Source organism: Lissotriton helveticus, chromosome 1_1, assembly GCF_964261635.1.
Source record: "Lissotriton helveticus chromosome 1_1, aLisHel1.1, whole genome shotgun sequence".
Taxonomy (NCBI): domain Eukaryota; kingdom Metazoa; phylum Chordata; class Amphibia; order Caudata; family Salamandridae; genus Lissotriton; species Lissotriton helveticus.
Window position 1 is genome coordinate 1,392,638,518 of NC_136057.1, and position 19,763 is coordinate 1,392,658,280.

Sequence of the window (19,763 nt, forward strand, 5' to 3'; positions counted from 1 at the left end):
TTGCCGAATTAGATGAGCCATCGGAACAGGATAATGCACATCCAGCATCTATTGATACACTTAGAGATGCAGGCTTTGAGATGGGAGCAGCGGCTACTACTGATTTCAAAATACGCTCCACATTTATGCCCTCACTCCCCCATGACAATATAGATACTTTTCATGAGTGTACCGTCAAAGATCTGATTAAACTGAGAACGCCACAGGGAGGTAGAAATTATTCCAAGACAAATACCCCCAACAATATGACATTCAAACAAAGACAAGCCCTCAAATCTCTGCAGGAAGATCCCTCCATTGTTATACGCCCTGCAGATAAGGGGGGTAATATTGTGATCCTCAATAGAAATGACTATATTTCTGAAGCAATGCGCCAATTAGGTGACAGCAAATTCTATGTGCAAATAATGAGATCCACCTATAGTACAAGTAGAACGGAAATATGGGACAAACTCGTCATGTGGAGAGACCAAGGACTGCTCACATGGGAGGAATTTTGTTACCTAAAAAAAGATCACCCGATATTGCCTATACTGTACTTGTTGCCAAAACTTCACAAACATAAGACACAACCCCCTGGTCGTCCCATAGTCTCTTCTATAGGCAGTGTATGTGAACACATTTCTAAATATGTAGATCACTTCCTTAGAGACTATGTGGTACAACTACCTAGTTACTTACGTGACACCAAAGACTTTCTCAGTAAAATAGACAATTTGAAATGGGAGACGGATTTGAACTTCATGGTGCTTGATGTACACTCTCTGTACACCATAATTGACCACCAACAGGGACTTGAAGCATGCGAATTCTATCTACGTAACAGACCCATGAGGTTTTACGAACATAATGTGATGATTATGTCCATGATTGATTTCTGCCTCAAAAATAATATTTTTTCATTTGATGGCGCCCTCTTCAGACAGATCAATGGGACTGCCATGGGTTCTTGCTTTTCTCCCAGTTTCGCTAATTTATTTATGGGATACTGGGAGCGGGAGATCCATGGCAGTCTCACCTTGAAGGAAGATTTCAGAAGGGTGGAGGTATGGCCCCGCTATATAGACAATTTATTTATTGTCTATAGGGGGAGCAAAAAGAAGGCCGAAATATTTGTTGATAATTTGAATATCAACAAATATAACATCAAACTATCAGGAACTATCAGTAATACCAGTGTCTAGTACCTAGATGTTAGACTCGAGATTAAAGACAACCTAATCTGTACTTCCCTTTTCCGCAAAGAGACAGCAGGAAACAGTGTGCTGCATGCCCTCAGCAGCCACCCAGAGGTGCTCAAATGGAGTATACCTTATGGAGAGCTGCTGAGGGCTAAAAGAAACTGCAACACGACTGATGCATACAATACAGAGAGGGATATCATAGCAGACAGATTTAAGGAAAGGATATCCTCACTGGGTAATCAAACGTGCAATGGAAAGGGCAGAAAAAGTGGACAGAAAACAAACTCTGGTTAATCGAGAAACCAAAATTGATGAAGTGGATGAAACTACAAGAGTGATACTGACCTTTAATGGCAAATCTGAAGGGGTTAAAAAAGTCATTGCCAAACATTGGGATTTCTTAAGACAATATCATATGCAGTCAAGTACAGAAACGACCCAGTATCACGTACAGACGTAACCTCAATATCAGGGATCTAGTTGCTAGAAATGATGTCACGCAGTATCAAGACAATACTGAGCATGGTCTACAGGGATTCTACCCGTGCAGTCACTGCAAAGCATGGAGTAACAGTACATACAAAAGTGAACTTATATACAATGGAGTAAAGAGAAGGATTACACAATTTCTAACTTGTAGTACCAGCTACGTTGTATATATTATAGAATGTCCCTCCCATTTATGGTATATAGGGAGTACTAAGTGTAGTGCCAAGAAACGAGTACTTGAACACCGTAGGGCGATTGTCAACCAGGACCCTAAGTACCCGGTGGCACGGCATTTTAAGGACAAGCATTTCTCTGATGCAAACTTATGGAGTTATATGCGGATTGAACAAATTCATGTGAGTCCAAGGGGGGGGTGATAGATGTTATCCCTCAGATAGCATGAATCCAGACATATAATCAACTTTCATAGTAAATACCCGGGTGGTCTCAACTGGGATGAGGAATTAGCCGTGCATCTGAAAGAGGGCTCGTAGAGAGAATATATAGATCTAGCTCTACCTCTCACCTGGGTTGTTCCGTCTAATTCTAAGCTTTCTGGGTATGCAATTATGACACCAACATTAGCGTACAGTGGATGCTTTTGATGTAATTCTTAACTAAGATAATTATTATGCCTCTATGTACATGTTCAAAGTTGTGCTAGAACTCTATTTTATTCATTTATATTGAAATTTGGGTCTTTTGTGTATTTTCTTTTACAGGATAACAGGCAGGGTTTCCCCGCATGAATTGATTCTCCAGCATGGGCACCCCATCCTGTCTCATCCATTCACCTCCACGGGCAATTTCATTCGGTTTTCGTAGGCACATAGGGACACGGTCAGCTATATAATTTTTATTTTCACTGTAAAGCACAAAAGAGGTTACTCGAAATCGAAAGGTAGAGCTCTAAGACTGTCGGCTAGGCAGACACATACTACTTGGTTGGAGCCTTCCTATTGGTCATCTATGTGTATTCATACATATGATTTGGACTTCTGACACTTGTCAATAAGGTTTAAGTACGATATTTTGAATCCATGATATTTTAACGTGTTTTTGTACGTTAAGTTGCATCAGGCAGTAGGTATGAATTACCCTAGATAATGTTGATATTGGTTTCCTTATCCACATTAATTTTACTGACACTTGTCAATAATTTTCAGCTGCGAGATTTGTTAACATATGTATGCATGGTACAGGTTCTCAAGTTGAATTCATATAACATGCCTAACGTTAGTATTAACCATCGTTTGTCGTACTTTGATTATCGACAAGTACGTTATGTTTCCAACATAGGATGAAAATACGTGGTGCTGAGAATATATATACTCTGTTTCCTACATAAGTGATTATGAAATGCTGGGTTAGATGTTTTACTACACATAACCAGGGTCGCATTTGCTAACGCCAATGTCTCGTATATTTGCTATATTGTGTGAAAACTCACATTGCAATATGTACAAAGTAACGTTACAAGATGGCCGACATGTTATGTTATACATTTGTTTGTCCTACCTTGATTTCGATGTATGTAACTTTATTTAAAAAAGCACTTTCACTCACACAAACTTATCACACGTGATCAAGGCAAGTCGCCGAAACGCGTTGTGTGAATAAACCGAAGATTTAATACTCCTGGATTGTGTTTGCGGTTCCTGAGAGCGTCCAAGATTTTGTTATCTTAGAGATATATATATATACTTAGGAGCCAAGGCTGACTTTTAAAATGCTCATGAAATTGACAGCTTCCTCACATTGCACGCTGCATCTGAGGAAGTCGTAAGACGAAACGCGTCATGCTAAGTGCAATAAAGGAGCTGAGCAAACAATCCCCCGTGTGCTCTGCGTGTCTTTTCAAGGAGGGACACATTTGTGTTGAATATATATATATATATATATATATATATATATATATATATATATATATATATATATATATATATATATATATATATATATTGTCCACAGCTCCCTCACAGGAAACAAATGGGTCGCACTCCACGGGTATTCTTTTTGCAGTTTTTTTATTTTATCGTTTTAAGTTACATTTCCACAGGCAGATGTTCCGATCTACGCGTTTCGGTATTACAAATACCTTGCTCACGATCAACCGTTCTCTGGGCTACCCCTTCAAGATATACCACAATACAATGTGTTTCATACATCACTTCCTGTTCGGGGTGTGTCAGAGCCTCTAAGCTTTATGGGACATGTAGTTTTTTTTACTAAAGTGTCGATATTGCTTCATATCGCCCAATTTTTACATTTTATATTTCATTAGATGCAAATAAAGATGTTGTGACATGCTGGTGATATTAAGTTCCCTCTAGTGGGATTAGGAAACAGTATGGTAACAATTTTAACTCCGTTTGTTACTAAGCAGCTGCATTATTTTGTTTCTAATATTTTCCCTCTGGTGGGATGACATTATATATGTAGGAATCATATAATTAAACTCAGCATTATCGGTATCACTGATTTATAAGTACAATTTGATTCTCACATAGTGTGAGGCTTTCTTAATATCCCAGATTCCCCATAGTGCTCAATTCCACCTTCATTATTCTAACAACCGCTTGAGTGATTTCACTATTATAATATCACATTTTCGTCATTACTTATTTCTTTTGCACCTATTAACCGCAGTCAACATGGAGTAAATATATATTGGGGACACTTTCCAGACCAAAGAATTTCAGTTGGCTCCAGTCACTCTGATGATACAGTTCCATGTGCTTGGCTATTGCATTAGCCTTGTCTTTGTGGATAGTGGCACGCACATGTTCCAGTATGCGTTTTTTAAGTTCACATATTGTGCTGCCCACATACCTCATGGGGCATGGGCATTCCACGACATAGACACCATGTGGTCTATGTCGTGGAATGCCCATGCCCCATGAGGTATGTGGGCAGCACAATATGTGAACTTAAAAAACGCATACTGGAACATGTGCGTGCCACTATCCACAAAGACAAGGCTAATGCAATAGCCAAGCACATGGAACTGTATCATCAGAGTGACTGGAGCCAACTGAAATTCTTTGGTCTGGAAAGTGTCCCCAAGAAAGATCGAGGAGGAGACAGAGAAAGACTCTTACGACAAAAGGAATCCCGCCATATCCTAAACCTACGAACTTTAACGCCCTATGGGCTGAATCAATCTGAAGAATTGTATATACATTTATGAAAACTTCTCTTTTCTTAAACTTTTGTGACGCCCAATATATATTTACTCCATGTTGACTGCGGTTAATAGGTGCAAAAGAAATAAGTAATGACGAAAATGTGATATTATAATAGTGAAATCACTCAAGCGGTTGTTAGAATAATGAAGGTGGAATTGAGCACTATGGGGAATCTGGGATATTAAGAAAGCCTCACACTATGTGAGAATCAAATTGTACTTATAAATCAGTGATACCGATAATGCTGAGTTTAATTATATGATTCCTACATATATAATGTCATCCCACCAGAGGGAAAATATTAGAAACAAAATAATGCAGCTGCTTAGTAACAAACGGAGTTAAAATTGTTACCATACTGTTTCCTAATCCCACTAGAGGGAACTTAATATCACCAGCATGTCACAACATCTTTATTTGCATCTAATGAAATATAAAATGTAAAAATTGGGCGATATGAAGCAATATCGACACTTTAGTAAAAAAACTACATGTCCCATAAAGCTTAGAGGCTCTGACACACCCCGAACAGGAAGTGATGTATGAAACACATTGTATTGTGGTATATCTTGAAGGGGTAGCCCAGAGAACGGTTGATCGTGAGCAAGGTATTTGTAATACCGAAACGCGTAGATCGGAACATCTGCCTGTGGAAATGTAACTTAAAACGATAAAATAAAAAAACTGCAAAAAGAATACCCGTGGAGTGCGACCCATTTGTTTCCTGTGAGGGAGCTGTGGACAAGATATCAGCAGCGTGGTTCAGCTGCAGGGCGCCGCACCCGTACTGAGCGCTGTTGGAGTGGCGAAAGGAACCAACCATGGAGAAGATATATATATATATATATATATATATATAATAGAGCGCGCGGGTCACCCGACCAATAATTTCGCCACTTCCGGCTTCGGGCCCATATATTTCGAATCACCATATACATTGATCGGATGACCTCACGGTCTACTATCAATAATTTGTGAGTTCCTTTCGTTATTTCTTTAAAGTACCCGACTTACCATCCACCGATGTAGGTACCTATGACCACAATGGATCAGGGAGCTAGCTGTAAAAGGAAAGGCAGCAAAATACAAACCCAACAAATAACATTCAAACTCCTTGTAAAATGACCACGGACAACTGGAAGTTTTAAAGTCTTGATCTAATTTAGTAAAATTCAGAGAGTATCAAATTCACAGTAATTAAGCAATCGATAAACAGAATAACATAAAGTACACAGCTAAATAGTAAATAAGTCAGTGCAACCATTTATAAGCTAATGGAACCAGGGCACATTCAAAGTGAAGGACCAGAAATCAGAACGTTTAAGATGACTCACTAAAGATGGGATAGTCTTTGATTAGGACTAGTAATCTGAAATTATCTCAAGAAATGAGACAGGATTTCGGGACATATATATATCTATAGGAGAGACTATGAAGAAAAACACGCTATGCATCAAGGCAAAAGTTCTTTAGACAGTTTAAGTAAGGATGTTCTAGACCACATCAGGAAATGACAAACTGCAATGCAAAATATAATTTCTAACAGGTAGGGTAACATAGGAACACGTTATGAAATAAATGCAAATGACTATGTTTCAATGGTTGCGGAAAAACATGGAAAATTAACATATGCAAAGGTATGTCTTTATTGAAGCAAAAGACAGAAATTCAGAAAGGTGCAAGATTCAGAGTTTTCAGAGTGATATTTACCTAGACTGGTGTGGAAACCAAACCCTGGCCACGGGTCAGTTAAGGACAGGAAACCCTCAAGGAAGGATACCCCTCAATGGACAGCAGGTGCAGAACGGACACCCAGGACAGGACAGGAAGACCAGATTAGGATCAGGACAGGACCGTCAGGACAGGAACCCTCAGGACAGGACCGGCACCCGCAGTTCGGAAGCAACGCCTGCGCTCCACCCTCTCTGCAGCTATCGATCACGACCCCGATTGGGTCAGCGAACTCCCAGCAAAGTGCTCCGCCAGCACTTTAAGGTTTAGTAAAACCTTAGTCTATGGTCAAATTTCGGACAGAGTGCTCCGCAGCGCTCTGTATCTTCAGTCACCTATTGAGTGCGTTGGGTCAGTGACAGGTCAGCTAAACCAGACAAGTCGGACAATTTCCCTAGGTGAACCCAGGGTAGATATACTGTTTTGGGACGGTGTACCACCCCCCAATGTTGCAAAGTGTCAGAATCCCTCAATTTGGATTGGTCCTAAGGTAGGATTTGGGTAACACACCAATCAGAACAGACTATTTGGAGGCCTACTTTGCATCTCTGGGTACCGCCTAGCAAGATTGGGGTTCCCATGGGAAGCTGTACAGCAAACAATAGCGCAACACACAATGTATCATATAAGGAGCAACTTTCTCCATTCTCGTAGGGCAGAGGTGGCTTTCCCATGAGCATCTTGACTGTGGCTGCCAGCTGGCTGAGTTCCACTGTCCAATGTTGCCACCTTTCAGTGCACCACGAGTATGCGCAGAAGGGACCTTCAATATGGCTCCCAACCGGTTCGGGCCCCCATTCCCCGCAGTACATGAAAAGTAAGCGAGAACAAATTAATACATAGAAATAAATGTATGTAAACACATCATTGGTTTTGTACTTTAAACTTATCATTATAAAAATATACTATGCAATTGAAATATTAGCAACATATACACGATCACAAGAGCATCACCACGTTATTCACGAAAGCTGTGTATTACGCATGCGCACCCTTTCCCACCAAACTTATAACTACGTCAGGTCACGTGAGTGTGACTGACGCATGCGCAGAAGCAATTTTCCAAGCGGCGGCCATGTTTAGGAACACGGATTAGATGTATTAGAAATACACATAGGCAAGCTTCATCTACTTCGTTCATATATGAAAAATAAAAGATTAGTAAGACGTACAAATTTTATTAATTGATTACACACAGGCGAGGTTCATGACTCGAGCAAGTCGCGATGCGAAGCTTGCTCTATCATATATATGTCCATATACATATACATATATATATATACCAGCAAGTTCAAGAGGAACAAAATCCTTAAAAAGAACAACAAGGAAATCAAACTTTAAAACTACATTTGAAAACCTCAAGAGCAGCTCAAGATGTCCCAGTTGCAAGCTGTGGAGATCAAGAAACAAATAAAGATCAAAATGAAGCAAGAGAAACAAATCTAACCGAAGATTGAATCTTGATACAAAACAATTGGTCTGAAGGTGTAAGAACAGGGAGAAGAGCGCTGCAAAAAGTTGACCGGTCAAAGAAAAATTGTCATTCAGATCAGTTACTGTTTCAGTTGATTTTTCTCAGATTCCAGCACAAGAAGTGTGCAGCTCCTGAATGGGCATATTTGACAAATATTGGATCAGAACAAAGACACTGATTTGAGAAACTGGACTTCAGTTGGAAGAACCTTCATACATAAACATTAACCCAGAATAAAGTTAGTCTGCATGGAATCACTTCCTGGAACTAAATTATTTAATCTAGAACATTTTTGATTTTTCACAATGTGCTTGCATAACTCAGGTTAGAAAGGAGTTAAAACATTTTCCCTGATGCCTGCATTAATAGTTAATGCCTGCTTTTGAAGATTAGTTTGACCTTAGCTCTCCAACCGAAGATAGTTTTGTGTCGGCATTTAACCTAAAATACTGCCCCTGTGCTTTCCTTATACCTACATTAGTTATTTTGCCTGCACATCAACTTCTAGAAAACTTTGATTAATTCTTTTGACATGTTCGTACCTAGTTTGTAGTTTTCAAAGTTTATTTTTAAAGCCAAGCAAAGAATGCTTGCAGATAGCCATCTTTAAAAAAAACATTTATGGGTTTTTATTCCATTAGTATTGATTGGCCTTTTAGTGAGCCTATACACTGGATATGCTGAAGATAAAAAGGATTTCTATTATAGTAATGCCACAAGAATCAGACGTTTCTATTGGGAATGTTAGGGAAAATAAGCATGCTAATCGGTTTACTGAACATAAGATAATTATGCATATTTTGAGTTGGTATATCTGTACTTGCATGCAGCCTTCTGTTACAGAGGGGCTGACATACTTTAAACTTTCTTAGAGCTATGAAATTTCCTGCAGTGCTAGTCAATATGATGACTGGACCCACTGGAGTAATTGGAGACAGACTACAAATTGCCTTTAGAGGAGTTGTCTGGGATTAAGGATTTAGATTCTGTTAATAGACCAATTATGCTATTTGATCAAGGCCCTAACATAACCAACGAGAAAAGTCTAAGTTGACTAAGGTGGAGGGTACCATTTTAAGGAAATTTAATGAAAGGAGAGTGAAAATTAGCAGAAATGTTGCAGAAGTAAAAAAAGATTAATATGTAGGAAGAGGCCGAGAGATTTAGATATTCAAAGAAGCATCTTAGACTTAGAAATAGTCAGGAGGAAAAATGAGCTAAAGAATTTATGAGATATAAAAATGTTTCTTCAGGTAGGATAGCTGTTAAAAATGGAGGGTGGAGGGGGTCTCTACTTGGCCTCTTGTTAGCCTGTCCAAGTAGGGACCCTTCATCCTAGTCAGGCTAAGATGGATACACTTCTAAAATAACCCCAGCCTACCCCCTTCGTAGCTTGGCACAAGCAGTCAGGCTTATCTCAGATGTAATGTGTATAGCATTTGCACATTACACAGTAATACAGTGAAAACACTACAGAAGGACACCACACTAATTTTAGAACAATAGCCAATATGTATATGTGTAAAAAACCCAAACTATAAATATCCAACATAGTTAAAGATATGAATAATGCAAATGTAGACTTCAAATACAGTTTCTTGAAGTCGATCGCTCCGTTCGGGGCTATCATGGCATTGTGAACAAACAAATTCAAAGGTTCAGGCCGCCTCTGGTGCCGCGGACCAGCAATGGTGTCGGGAAGACCCGCAAAACAGTACCTTTAGAAATGCATGGTGTTGGGATCTTCGAGAGGATTTCCGAAAAGCCAGCGTCGTCCGGCGTTCTGGAGGTCGGAGCAGTAGTAGTCGGCCCAGTGAAGTCACACCTGTTGGGAGGTTGAACTCCGTGCGATTTAAGTAAGGAGCGTCTGTGTCGTCAGGCGTCGAGGCTATGGTGCGAAATGGATCGGTGGGCGTGCGATGCCCTCAGGTCACGGTGCAGACAGTGGTTCTGTGACGGTCGTCCAGCAGCGGTGAGACCAAGGTTTGCGGTGCCAAGTGCCTCGGTGCTTTCAGATCACGGAGCCGGCAGTGGCACCGGGTTGCTTTTTTCCCTCTGTGGCAGCTGAAATAGTTTCAGATGCAGGTACCCAGAGGAAGGTGAAGTCTTTGCTGTTCCTGAGACTTCTTGAACAGGGGGGAGCAAGCTCTACCTCATTCCCTTGGAGATACTCAGAAAAAGAAGTTGTCCAGTCCTTTCACTATGCAAGACAGAAGCAGCCACTGCAGGCCAACAAAGCAACGCCAACAGCAGAGTGTTAAACTTTCCTCACAGCTTCTCCAGCTCTTCTTGGCAGGGTCCATTAATCCCAAGGAGTTAGAGTCCTGGGGCCAGGGCCCCAAAATGTATACCACATTGGCACAAACAAAGCTCTTCTGACATTCATAAACCAGTCCTGCCTGGCTCAGGCCACGTTCATTCCAGGAGGGGTAGACAGCTTTGAGATAGGCAGCTAAAGTCCATTCAGGTGCAAGCGACAACTCCTCCCACTACTCTCACTGCAGCCAGGTCTATTCAGCCTGGCTTTGAGTCACCCAAGATAGGCAGGACACACCTTCCCCTTGTGTCGGTCTAGTGTGAATGCACATCCCAGCTCTTGTCATTCCCAACCCAGTGAATACAAAAACAGGCAGGGGCACACAGGATGGTTAAGCAAGGAAATGTCCACCTTCTAAAAGTGGCATTGTCAAACACAATATAAAAATCATCTTTACTTAAAGATATATTTTGTAAATTCGGAGTTTAGGAAGCCTAAACTTCATTTCTCTACTTTGTCCCAATAGAAAGTTATGCTTGTAAAATATTACAGTGCAGCTCCCAGGATGGACTATGGGACAGACAGCCATTCAATAGTGAAAACCGAAATGCACAGTATTTTCCTATCAGGACATGTGAAACACACCAGTACATGTCCTACCATTCACATATACAGCTCCCTGCCACTGGGGGTACATTGGGCTTACCTGAGGGGTGCCCTGCATGTAAGAAAAGGGAAGGTTAGGGCCTGGCAACTGGGTTCACTTGTCAGGTCGACCTGGCAGTAAAAACTGCGCGCAGACACTGCAGTCGCAGTTCTGAGACACCTTTCAAAGGCTACTTGTGTGGGTGGCAAGCCCACTAGTAGCATTTGATTTACAGGCCCTCGACACACAGTGCACTGTACTAAAGGACCTACTAGTAAATCAAATATTCCAATCATGGAAAACTAATCAAAACAATTTACAGTAGGAGCCCTTGAACTTTAGAAGTGAAACAGTATGCAGCAACACTAAACCAGCAAAAACTAGTTCAAGCATACCATCAAAAACAGGAGGTCAGAAGACAGACAGGGTAAACACGCCAAAACATGCCATGTCTTACTATCAGAATGAGTGAGTGTAGTTCTAATTATATAATTGGTAAAGATCATATGTTGGGTAATGGCCCTACATTTAAGGGCATTTCTCATATCTGTGGGAACACGGCGTATTTTAACATTAAGTAACTGGATAGTTGCTATTTAGCATTCGTTTTTCAGAGTGTACAACGTAAGTGAAATGAGTAAGATGAGTGAAACGAGTCAAGAGTGAAACGGATTGAACAGTGCTTATAGATTTATTTGGTGTGAAATTCTCCCGTTGGTGTGGCTTTGAATGATGTGAAGATTAGGAAGTGGTCTACCTTGGTGAATGGGTTGGTCAATAGTGCAGGTGCATTAACTAAAACGAATGGAGAAAAGTTTGCCATTTGTGCAACCGTTATTCAAAACGGCAGGACTTTGGACGTTTTACTAACAAATGAAGGTCGTGTGCCGGGTAATAAAGGTCCAGCAATGTTTCACATTTATGCCTGATAAAAGCATGATAATGAAGGATAATATAACTAATATTTTGCATGAAGCTATAATTCTGGGAGATTGGTGCATAGGAAATGATAGTTTTATGGTGTAGTACAATTGGAAAAGGAATTTCAATAATTGGTGACTGGTTTTGGGATGTGGCGGTGTCTTTTTTAAAAATAACATTAACCCCTACTTTTAGAATTATTCTTAGCCTAATCGGTCTATTGCTTCTACTTAAACTTTGTGTGGTGTTGTTTATTAGCATTGTACCAACTAATGTGCTTTGAAGGTAGCTTGCCAGAGATGTCCTCATAGGTTACCAACATTAAGGCAGTTGCCGCCTGCAGCCACAACTATATTGTGTACAGGTTTGTAAATGGTTTATTGTTCAGTCACACAATGTGATTTCCCCTTGTATGGAAGGTAAACAGAATGATTATTCAGAATTTGGGTGGTCTCTAGAGTAGCAGGTTTTAAGTAATACAATGTTTGCGCCCTGGATTGGTTTGTGTGATGTAACTATTAGTTCAAAAGGGGAGTTCAACCCTGTATTAGGGGAAGCATCAAGCCCACTGGCCTCTTGAAAGTCCATGCAAAAATTGCCATCACAATGAGGCGGTAAACCATTCCCATCCCCATCTCTTGGTGCTGGTAAGCCTTGGCCAGAATCATAACCAGAAACATAATTGAGCCTCCAACGTTGTATCCATCCTAGTGGAGGCATTGAATCAGAGTCAGGATGTTTGGTGACCATTTGCACCTTAGTAGTACATCATCATTAGGGATCGGGCTGTAGTCAGTTTAGGGTCCAGCAAAAGATCCTCCTTCCAAAGTGTTTGACACCTTACACAACATGTTTCGATAAAGCCAAACCAAAGTTAGCATTAACAGCAAGGATTATAATGCACTTAAGAGTATATGGTATGGCTATATCACAGAACAGCTACCCAGGCTGTGTGAACAGACCTGTGGTGTCAGTTTGGAAGGCAAACCAGAGGTGGCAAAATACATGCTGCAGCCCCTGGTAGGCCTAGGGTGCACCTATGCCTTGGGTACACTATACGGGGGATCACAAGGGTGACCCAGTAACCAATCTGGTATGTAGCTAAAGTACATGGTATCAAGAGAGAACAGCTGGGCTGTGGGCCTGATTAGCATGTCCACAGCCACACTAAAGTCGAAAAACCAGAGAATCACAGCAAAAAGTGAGGCTAACCATAGGAAGCAGACCCTACTCTCCTACAGAATCCACTCTGAAAGCAGGGATCTGGAATGATAGACTCAATGTGAAGCCATCACGCCTTCTCCTTGGATAGTGTGGGGCAGGATAAGTCCAGGTCCTGTTTGGTTAGGTCTCGCCTAGCGACGCAGTGCATGGTCTCGCCTAGCGACGCAGTGCATTCGCTGCCCGCCTTGGCAAGACCTATTGTTGTCGGTTTGTTGGTGGATGGGGGACAGGAGATCTGCACGGATCTGCACGCCTACGGAGGACAGCAGATGTGCATGCACGCATACGGGCGTTTCAGCATAACGCCCGCATTGCGTGCTTTCACTTTTCTTTCATCTCAGAAAGGAGATGTGCACGTGACTGGATAGGACAGGTGCACGGGTATGGTGTGTGGAAACAGCACGGTTCCACTTTTTTTTACTCCCCCCTGCGTGCCTGTTCTTGTTTTTATTGAAAATCTGGCCACCATACGGATCACCACCTGGAACCCTTTTACTTTCCCTTGCTGCTTGCCCCCAACGGGTGCAATTTCGCAGCCCCAACACTTACTCAAATAGCTTTGCTATAGTACCCCCAGATGAACCTAGATTGTCGGTTGCTACTAATCGCTTAGCGACAGCCTGCTACAAAGTTTACTGATGTTTTGTCAGCTAGCGTTCCTTTTGCAGTTACGCATGCTTCCGTTCCTGTCCTAACCACGCCCTTGAAGCACTTTTTGAGGAGAATCCGTGTCTGTCAGAACACCGGATGTGCGCGTTGATGCACGCGTTCTTTGAGACGCTAAAGATGGCGATGCCCTGGCTGGAACTCCGTTCCATAGAGCCATGATTTAATGTGAGCCTCGGCGGGTGCCGCCAGGTGATAAACGGTGACCAAGAGTGAAGGGACGTTACGTGTATGTCAATAATAGCCAGTGTTGACATTGGACAGGCTGTCCCTAGTGACCTAGTTGTCAATGCTGCTTCCTATAAGAGTATCCTAATGAGATTTAAAGTGAGGGGCAGGTGGATGAGAGACAAGTGTTTTACTTAGACGGTCCTAGCAGTGGACCTAAATAAAGAAGATAAAGTGGGACGGCAGAGACAGTGCAGAGGGGCTTTGCATGATGGTTGGTCGTAAGGAGGGTTTTGAGGGATTCAAGTGGGAGGGACCATGACTTTTGAAAAGTAAACAACTTTCTTGAATCCCTTTACATGTATTCTATCGTTCAGGGCTTAGTACTTGTAAGAAAATAGCTTGAGAAAACACAGCAACAGAGGGGTGAGTTGAGCAGGTCAGTTGCAGGTTCCACAGTTCAATGAGATGTTTGCTGTGATCTGTGTGCATTCTGTTACAGGCTTCTATTTCTGGAATGCGGCTTGCTGAGATAATCCACCTGCTGCTCAAATGTATGTGTACCTTCAAGTATATTTTATATCTTTATGGTATATAGTTGAACTAGACTTCCCTCTTCAGCTATGCCGTCTATGCTAGTAGAAACCTCTACAACTTAAGGTTCCATGTACAGAACAGTATTGTGTTTGGTTGAAACCATACTCTTTCATACCCTTTGCAAGCACTGACGATGGCAGTTGTTTTAACATATGTAGTGAAACGGTTTTACTAAGCTTCGCTCATGCATAAGCTCTGCAGAGATCGAGTAAGCTCCCTTATCAAAAACCGGTGTATGCATATTACTGAAAGTAGCATTACAAGGCTGCCCTACAGAAACAGCCCAAGTACAACACCGATATCATCATTGCATGAATCTATGTAGATTTTATTTCATGGTTATACTGTTTTCAGATAGACATACGCAGGCAATGACGGAGGCAATGCTTTTTGTTTCAGAGATGTGGTGCTGAGTGCAGTGGCCCCAAGAATAGTGCAAGAACTCAAAATGACAATATTAACTTTGAGCTCAGACACCCACATGTGGAGACCTGAAGAAAATTAAACAAGCATTTGAAATGCAATAGGTCTCGCATTTGCAAGAGTTTAATCTATTGGCATTGTAAATAACAATTCCTATTATTTAAATGTTTTGAAAACTTGCAAGCGGTGTGTATACACGCACTTTGTACTTCTAGTTGTTGCTTACAAGAAGCAAGGCTGGCAGAAAACTGTGCCTCTTTTATTGCCAGCCTTGCTTTTCGTAAGCAAGGGATATAAGTGCAAAGTGCATGTTTACGCACTGCTTGCAGGTTCTGAAAACACATGGATAAAAGGCATTGTCATTTACAAAGCCAATAGCTCAATCGCTCATAAAATCGAGACCTATTGCATTGCAAATGTTTGTTTTCGTGTGCTCCCCTTTGGACTTCTATTTTGTCTTACCAGAAAACTGAACGCAAAGTCTGTGTCCTCGATTTAGAATAGGACGTACACGAGGCCCATGACTATTTGTGTTCGGCACACACTGCTTCGTTTCTGGGTCCTTGATCACTTTCGAGTGCACGTGGGTACACCTGCCAAGTTGTGTCCCACAACCAAACTACAAAGCTACACCTCATGCGAGTCTGACCAAAATCTGTTTTCTACAATCGCGGCATGGTTTGAAACCTGTAGTTCTAGGAGAGGACACCATTCCCTAACAAAGTGGATTTCTCTCTTTTAGGAGTCATCGAAATACTCATGCAATTGGAAGCAAAACCTCTGGTCTCGGCAGGCGCCCCCAACCGTATTGCAACAAGTACGATGCATGCCATAAGACACTAAAGCCGTACCAGCAGCAGATTTCTACTTTGCAAATACTGACAAAAGGTCACAACACAGTTATCAGTACTGTAACTGTTTATCAAGTTTTTCAGTAAAACAGCATCAGCTTGCACTTCAATTTTTTAGCTTCTGTTTTCCATATTCTTTTTTCACCCAACAAGCAATTACCACACACCAGAATAAACATTTAATAGAATATGCGATTCCATATTCACACTTTGAATCTATTCTATCAGTACATTTTGACTATTCTCAGACATACAAGGCAGTGTATAATCATTCATATGGTCTGGTCTCTATTTATATAGCATGTTCTGTTTATTTCTTCAATCAGTCTCTCTGCCACCTCTCCCATATTGGTCTTACTTATTTCAACGGGGTTACCTTGGCATCTCCCATTCTTTTTTAGGGTCCGTCGCCTGTGAGCCTCTTCCAAGGGTCTCCAAGGACGATCAAATTTCATCTTAAAATTTCATCCTCCACATGTAGGTTAGTGCTCTCACTTCTGGCTCATTTCTCTTTTTTTGTTTTGTAGTTAGTGTTTGGTCATGGATAGTAAAGATGTATAAACCAGGTTACTGGCTTCAGGCTATTCCTCATCATATGTAACAAGTGTAAGAGGCTGAATAACTGCGGTCCAGTATTGTTGGTCCCCTCACACGTTGTATATTATTGGTAATTTTTTCATACGCAAGAATTGAATGGCCCGGAGCCCGTAACCTTCTTTGAAAGATGTCGCCTACCATGTGGACTACATTGGACAAGAACTCTAATCTGGTTCCCCTGGCAGTTTCTAGTTTATATACAATGCCAGACAGTAGTATTGATTGGGCATAGAGAGGCGCTTTTTAGGTTTTCTGTATACATCTCTGCCAGCATCACATCACTATTCGCCAGTTTTCATTGCCTTTTACCTGCTGATTTGCTTAAGAGACGTGCTGTGCGGGCACCCTCGATGTGCCACTACTGCAAACCTGGGCACCAAAATTGCTACTAACCAGTAGCGTACATCTCCCTTTCAAATGGATGGCTCTTTTCATCCTGCTCTTTACTTTATCTGGTCTTCCAATTTCATCAACTTTGGAGAGAAATTTGAGGAAAAAAGATTTCCTTCAAAGTTAGAAATGCAATCTGTAATTGATGAAGTTATCTCAATGTAAAGAGGACTCAAGGAGTTTGAACTCGATGGGTTGAGTACCTCCTGTGGAATTTTGCAAGTAACCTATACAAATAGGTAGTGTCAATCAAATTCTTGGAGAAATTAAAAGGGTGAGCTAAGTGATCCCCACAGCTGCTAAAGATTCTTACTGGATTACCCAGCCCATGGTGCTGATGGAGGACTTCGCAAAGAAATACTTTCACTCTAGAATTTGCTGCAAACCAGGTTCCCAGGGACAATCATGATTATCACTCACCATCATTGTTTCATGCTGCTGCTCTTCTTTGAGTTTATATTCAATCTCTTGCTTCAGAGGATAGAGCAACTCCTGGAGTTTTGCCTGCAGAGGGAACAGTGAATGAATTACCCAGTTGCATCTATATGGTAAGTGATTAAGTACATTTCACAATCTGAAATTTGTGTGAATCATCATTAGCTATGCGTCACTCAAGTTAGGAATCTAAATCATAGGAAGGACCAAAAAGTTGCAACCAGCACATAAGCAGTGGATATCAGGCAAATAATTCACAAACTATTAAACAAAATATTTGGAGGTTGGCAGGAAGCAAAATATGAACTTGGGTCATTATCACAACACTGAGGAAGCTTAGGTACCATATTACTAAACTATGAACAAAGGATTTACTTGATTTTGGTTGGGTCCATAGTAACCTCTAAACTGGGCGCCTGTCTGAGCGAGCGTGCACACTTCGGTTTCTCTCCACGCACATACCTACAAACACCGCGCACCATAAAGAATTCTTCTGCACTTGTGAAGTGCTTAATTGAAGCATTTGAATTGCGGCTCTGGTGATTAAGCTGCAATGTTAAAGGCATTTTTAAAGACACGCTTTTATCTTAAAAAATGCTAATCGAGGAAGTTTAAACACCTGCAGAGAAGGGCAGTCCGGAAGCAACAGTCACAGCCTTCACTGCTGCCCAAGAGTACAATCTAAGGCATAGTTGTCAGATATTAACATACTCTGGAAGCAGTGGCGGCTGCCAGCAGGGATAAGCTGTGGCGCAGAGTGGGGGATAAGTTGAAACTTTTTTGGGCAAAATAACTCCCGAATTCGGGCTGTAAAAGTTTGTTGATCAGTCCTTTGCAGCACAACACTAGTTTGCGGATGAGGGTAATTTTTGAAGGTGACAAGCCGGACAACAAGGTTTATGAGCCCTGGCCTTTCACAACAGCCTTGTACACATTAGAGTGCTGTCTGCAGTTCAAAGTTAACATTTACTATGGATAGGGCCTTTTCTTCATATATTTTTTTAGCGGGTGGATATTGCAATCACAACATTGTTTCTGTATGTTCGGACAGATCTGTAAATGTAACCATCTGGCCAATCGTTTTCTTTTTTGATGCTTTGGTCTTCAGACCAGATATGGATATAAATGACACTATCCTTGGCTGTAGATTTTAACAAATAACGGAACTTCAGACAGCATCCATGTGCAGGGCCATCAGTCGGCAACTACTGACGCTTGGTGGGAAGTCTGCAAGGAATGGGCTCAGAGAAATGTTTTGCATTTAAGCGCTGTCCCTCTGGGACGAGCTGCCTCTGACTCCTTGAACTTCATGCTAACCATCTCACCCCAGGCTCTGCACTTCCCTACAGAGCCCCAGAGGGCCGCCCCTTCCGGTCCCTGCCTGATAGGCTGTGTGAAATTGGGTCAGGGTGCGCAGTGGTGACTTGACTAGTGGAGGTCCCAAGCTTTCTAGGTCCATGGGTAGTGGCGCATCAAGGCCAGTTTCTGCTTTGCATTCTGGGACCTGCAGCGCTATGTATCCTTTCATTACTTGAGGACTGCAAGTCCCAGAATTCAAAATAAAAACCAGGTTGGCTGTAGTGGTCGAAGTGGGCGGGAACGGCAGGGCACGGCGTGCCCCTACTTCTTTAATTCTGTAGATTTTGTTCCCCTACTTTTTTATTATGAACATGCGTCCCTGGACGTCAAAAATATTCTGTTCATGGACGGGCGGGGAGCAGAGAAGGAAAAGGTCTCTGTCTCTTACTTCCTGCCCAGACAAGACAAGGAAGGTGTCCGCTTCTGCTCTGCCGCTGACAGCTGCCCCCTCTTTCTTACTCCTATTCCCTCTCGTTCTGTCTAACTCCTCCTCACTTTTCTGAAAATCATGAATCAAGAAATGGTTCTCACCGTCTCTTCCTGTCGTCCATTTGTACCCCTGTGAAATGGATGCAAAAAAAGAAAACCACTTTTGCTGGAAATGCAGTTTTGACATTTTTCTATTCCAAAGTGCAGCCTCGGAAATAAAAAGTTAAAACTCTGAAAAATAATTAAATATAGCAAGATTCTTAAAGTGGCCAGATAATTTTTTTCAAACTCCAAAAACATTAGCGCCACTTTACAGAGTTTGCCAGTAAAGCGCTACTTTTGTTTTCTTGTCTTTCTTTGAACAGCATTGTTTTCCTCCAGTACCTTCTACCTGGAGGCAGGGCCGGCGCTAGGCATAGGCAGTGTGGACAGCTGCCCAGGGCCTGGCACTCTGCCTGCCAGGATGGGGCCCCCCACAATGGCAATTAACACCCCACTAGTCCTCGTGTATGTCTGCCGATCAGAGTGAAAAAATGCTTCACAAACGGGCTCATGGGAGGGGGGGCCCCCCCCTCCTGGGGCCTCTAAGGGATGGTGTGGGAAGGCCTAGGGGAGGGTACACCTCTCAGGCAGCCAGTTCAGAGACTCGGCAGGGCGCCCATTGTCAGCACTTTATCCCACACAGGTTTAACTCAGCCCCCAAGCAATTCTCACACCTTCAGTTCGAAATGGGC

The 19,763-nt window shown here is 42.0% G+C and overlaps 1 protein-coding gene across 2 annotated transcripts in view; it reads right to left on the reverse strand.

Annotated features, from left to right (window-relative positions):
- The window catches only part of LOC144773104 (E3 ubiquitin-protein ligase TRIM39-like), a 523,054-nt gene that overhangs the window by 346,506 nt on the left and 156,785 nt on the right, over positions 1–19,763 (reverse strand). For both annotated transcript variants that reach the window (XM_078657969.1, XM_078657960.1), the window contains exon 3: positions 17,227–17,310. In XM_078657969.1, coding sequence (XP_078514095.1) covers positions 17,227–17,310 — 84 coding nt within the window. The remainder of the gene's footprint in view (positions 1–17,226; positions 17,311–19,763) is intronic.